General features: G+C 30.7%; 2 protein-coding genes across 2 annotated transcripts; both read right to left on the bottom strand.

Moving 5' to 3' along the window:
* Positions 1 to 49: 49 nt before the first annotated feature.
* Positions 50 to 1,628, bottom strand: LOC108755320 (dehydrogenase/reductase SDR family member 4). Its single transcript, XM_018498245.1, has 5 exons — positions 1,389 to 1,628; positions 1,033 to 1,210; positions 617 to 841; positions 385 to 519; positions 50 to 299 (listed from the first exon to the last, which is right to left on the bottom strand). Exons 1-5 carry the CDS (start codon positions 1,556 to 1,558, stop codon positions 129 to 131), a joined length of 879 nt encoding a protein of 292 aa, XP_018353747.1. The 5' UTR covers positions 1,559 to 1,628; the 3' UTR covers positions 50 to 128.
* Positions 1,629 to 2,641: 1,013 nt separating this feature from the next.
* Positions 2,642 to 4,904, bottom strand: LOC108755267 (peptidyl-prolyl cis-trans isomerase E-like). Its single transcript, XM_018498179.1, has 4 exons — positions 4,647 to 4,904; positions 3,798 to 3,967; positions 3,086 to 3,445; positions 2,642 to 2,974 (listed from the first exon to the last, which is right to left on the bottom strand). Exons 1-4 carry the CDS (start codon positions 4,678 to 4,680, stop codon positions 2,657 to 2,659), a joined length of 882 nt encoding a protein of 293 aa, XP_018353681.1. The 5' UTR covers positions 4,681 to 4,904; the 3' UTR covers positions 2,642 to 2,656.
* Between the last annotated feature and the right edge of the window lie 12 nt (positions 4,905 to 4,916).

The raw sequence follows: 4,916 nt of genomic DNA, 5'->3' as shown, positions 1-4,916 counted from the left end.
TATATATATATATATATATATACATACAATTTAAAAAAAATAATTCCCCAGTAAAAAAGAATCCCAGCGTCGGTGCAAAAATATAAATTGAAGAGTAATATAAAACACGTATGTTATTACAAAATGATTTAGAGCCTTGACTTTGTTCCACCAGATACTATTATAGTTTCGCCAGTGATATAAGAAGCATCATCGCTTACTAGAAATGCAGCTGTGGCTGCAATCTCGTCAGGCATTCCGAGTCTTCTCATGCTAGTATTCATTTTGACCAATTCGTGACTTTCTTCTGACTCATAAAGCTGAAAACATAATTTGTGTACGAGATATCTCTTTGATATAGTTTTGATGAGAGTGCATGACTTGGAAAGAGTTATAGAAAAATACCATTTGTGACATTCTAGTTTTTATCACTCCTGGCGCGATACCGTTTACACGGATTCCCTCATTTGCAAGCTCACTTGTAGTAGCTTTAATCAAACCTAATAAAGCAGTTTTGCTAATTGAATATACGCCCAGTAACTAAAAAATATTGACGATGTTATTAATACTTGATGCTGTTAATATTTAAGATAGAGAAGATAAAAATTAAAGACAAAGTGTTTTTAAACAAACTCACTTCAAAAGGTTGATATCCAGCTTCTGAAGATATAATGATAATAGAAGGTGATTTGCTGCATTTGAGAAGCGGCAAAGATTCTTTCATTAGCAGGTATGTACACTTGACATTGACGTCAAAAATCTTATCCCATATTTCTTCATCAGTGTCCAATACTGGACCAACTGTTGGATTAATACCTGCATTAGACACCAAAATATCCAAGCCTCCAAAGTCAGTTTTGGTCTGTAATTTTTTATAATAAAAAATTATATAAACATATAAAAATTTATTATAAACAATTTTATAACTAACTTCTCAATACATCGATAATAATTATACTTATAAGATGATACAACCTACAATTAGAAAAGTTATAGAAATGAATATATAATAAACTTCTCTCAAAGAAAATGATGATTTATCATGTTCTTTACTTTTTCAAATAGATTTTTCCTTTCTTCTGCCTTTCCTACGTGGCAGACTGTACCAGCGACTTGCAAACCCTCAGACTTGAGTTCCTCTACAGCTCTTTTCACGTTTGCTTCCTTACGGCTACTGATCATTACTTTGGCGCCTTCCTGCGCTAAACGTCTTGCTATGGAAAAACCTATTCTGTAAAGATTCAAAACATAACCTTTATCGTAGCGTTCAGAAATAATCAAGCCAATCTAATTATTAGCCGATTTCCGTATTAATAGCAAACGAGAAAGAGTAGGATTTTTTAAAATGAATGTTGATATATTGTGTAACCATTCAAATTAATGTTAAAAATATGAAGTAGTCACATTACCCATCTGTGGATGCTGTTACGATCGCGACTTTTCCTTCCAGTCGATGACATTTTATCGAGGATGATGCACAAGCACTGAATTGTCGAACACTTTGGTTGATCGCTGTACGCAACATGTTGAGAGATGTGAAACAAATACGTTTAGCGTTGTGCAATGTACAATATCGCATATTCGCATGTCCGGTAGACTTTGATCTTTCAATAATGGATTTAGATATGTTTGATATCTTCAATATCTCTGTCTATATGTGTAATATCTTTGTATGATATTGCATGTTGACATATAGCAGAAAGAGAAAAAAAGAATGCTCAGTACATAAATTTTATATACACAAATATATATTATATATATATATAGACAAATTTTATCTATGTATGTATACGCGCGCGCGCACACCACACACACACACACACACACACACACACAAAATCAGTATATATGTATATACACATATTTATATGTAAATGTTTGTACTTTATATCTTAGACTGCATTTCAATAGTCATTGTCAATACTGACAATCTAGTAAAACATACTGATAATTTAATGTTATCAATATTCAAAAACAATGTTTAAAATAAAACGTAAAAATTTTTAATAAAATTTGCGTTTATTAATTACAACATAAATCTATGTTAAAAAAATAAAAATATTAATATAAAGAAAAGCATGTTATAAACTAGAGAGAAAGCTTATAGTTTTAAATTTTAATACTGATTGTTATAATTAATATTTATTAAATAATGTAATTTTTTAATCTACTATTTTACTTTAACATTACAAGAAAATAATGGGATATATTTTTTAAATAACATTTTTAATCCTGTATATATATATATGTATCAATATACTGTTACGTGTCTGCAACCTGTGTACGTACAGTCAGTAAATAATGATAGTAAATAATCGTAAAAAATGATAAAAGGCACGTGAAGTGCTTTTGCTTAATGCGCATGTGTAGTCTTTTTACTTTTCCTTGTCTTTTATTATTTTTTAAGTTTTTATAATTATTTACTGACTATTGGGAAAAAGGATAGTTTTCATCCATTTTTACAATTGTTTTAAAACGATCTCATCATTTTGTTTTATCTAAATTGTCTTCAATTATAAATGGCACATAACCAAAATTAACGTGTTATTTCTCGCTTCTGATATCATGATTCAATATAGCTGTGGTGACTACTCAGGAGCCTTAAAAATTTAGTAATTAATTTTTTACAAGTTTTTTTTTAATTTATTACAAAAATTTTATATATATACAGAAATAATTATACTAATTCTCCACAAGCAGTTATGACGACTTTTTGTGTCGGCGTGCCTGTTTTTGTTCCACATTTTTCAATCTTTCTAAGTACATCTATTCCACTGAGGACATGTCCAAAAACAACGTGTTTTCCATCTAGCCAGTCTGTTCTGGCTGTACACAAGAAAAATTGTGATCCATTCGTATTTGGACCAGAATTAGCCATTGATAGAGTTCCCGGACCCGTATGTTTCAATTCAAAATTCTCATCGTCAAACTTGTTGCCATAGATTGATTTTCCACCTGTACCATTGTGGTTCGTAAAATCACCTCCTTGGCACATCTGTAATATTTGTGTTAAGGACATTTTTACTTAAAATTAAAAAAATTAGGATAAATAAAATTATCTGAGATATCGTTTTCATATAGAATAAAAAATGTGATTTAAGGATACAAAATCTGGAATGATCCTGTGTAAAGTGCTACCCTGATATCCATATCCCTTTTCATGCGTACAAAGTGCCCGAAAGTTCTCTGCAGTCTTTGGTACAATATCTGCTCGTAACATCATGATAATTCTACCCACTTCTTGCTTTCCTATGCTTATGTCAAAATAAACCTGAGGATTCTGTTTTGATTTCTTTGATTGCGCAACATCATTTGTCTTTGTATTGTCATCATTTTTCAATGTCTCGCCCGCGTGTTCTTGTAGCCAAGCGTCGTCTGCCCATACTGGTTTCGATGAACCTTCTTTTATCTTTTGTGGCTTAGCGATATTTACTCTTATAGTTCGACCAAACAATTCCGAGTCATTCTGTTAATCAACGTAGATTAATTTTGATAAATTATCGCAAACATAAGCAACAAGTCACATTGTTTTTACATGTGCCTAACGATTAGATAAGAAAAAAAAGTTAGATTTACATCAAAGGAATGTTAATATTCTCTATATCCCTTAAGTGATTCATTTTTTATAAGAACTATCAGTAATTTTTAGGATTTTTTAAGAGCTTATTATAGTGAACGATTTATAAAATAAATCATTTACGACAACAGAGTCTATAAAATTTGAGAGAGAGAGAGAGAGAGAGAGAGAGAGAGAGAGAGAGATCAAATGTTATCAAACAATTCACCAATATTATTTATGTCATTTTACACAAATATACCATATTATCTATAGCAGCGGCTGCGTCTTCTGCTGTTTCAAATTCAATAAATGCAAATCCTCTGTGCTTTTCCGACTCGTAATCTAATGGTATTTGAACATCGACAATTTCTCCAAAAGGTATAAATGCTGCATGTAACACCTTTTCATCGACTTCTTCAGCTAAACCACCTGAAAGATAAGAATAAAATTTGAACTTGAATGATAACTTGCTACACAATATTTCCCATTGTTATAATATCTATATATTTTGTGGATGGAGTAAAACATGAATGACAATTTCGATTAAACTTTAATTGATTCTGAACAATAAAGATAATAAAGAAAGGTCAAATTTGATGAGCAAACCCGACTAAAAGATAAATAACAATAATAATTTATTCACAGAGGTTAATAAAAATAAATCATATAGATTAATAAAAATAAATCATGGAACTTTTAACTTAGTAATCATCAGTTACAGTAACTCAGTAAACATCATCTTAGAGAAACTAATAACTTATATATTAATAAATTAAAATAATAAAAAGACACCAGATGGAATAAAAAGAGTCAACGAGTTTAATTATCCAATGACAGTCAAACTTATCAAGTTATAGTATCTATAATTTTTGAATAAAATAAAAAAATTAATAAAAATTATTAACTTATTGTTGTTTGATATAAAGATAAAATTTAAGTTCAAGTGTAATGAATCGTAGAGTCAGAAATTTGCTGCAAGCAAATACCGGTTGAATTGATCATTGTTTACTAAAATTATTCAGTTTGTGTGATTAAAGGTATTCTGAGGGTTATGTTACGTGCATGTTTAGATACGTTAGTTTAATATCTTCTATTAATTTATACGTACCTACGTAGATGGTCCGCTTCGTATTGCCGCTCATGATGCGTGAAACACTTCGTTGTATTTTTCAATGCGATTTTAACACAACAAATAATCAAACTCGATAACGAGTATTGACTGAAGGACGCCGACGCGTCGTCACTGTCGGCAGCCACGGAATCGTTGATCACCGAGGATTTATAAGCGCGATGTAATCGGCAGTGAGAGGACGTTACTTATATAAGCTCGTTCTGTCACTTATGCTTTCAATTGACAACGTTACTAGACCGGTGGGAT

Source organism: Trachymyrmex septentrionalis, unplaced genomic scaffold (genome assembly GCF_001594115.1).
Source record: "Trachymyrmex septentrionalis isolate Tsep2-gDNA-1 unplaced genomic scaffold, Tsep1.0 scaffold87, whole genome shotgun sequence".
Classification (NCBI taxonomy): Eukaryota; Metazoa; Arthropoda; class Insecta; order Hymenoptera; family Formicidae; genus Trachymyrmex; species Trachymyrmex septentrionalis.
Note: the sequence above shows the minus strand (reverse complement) of the source record. Positions and strands in the feature narration are given on the sequence as shown.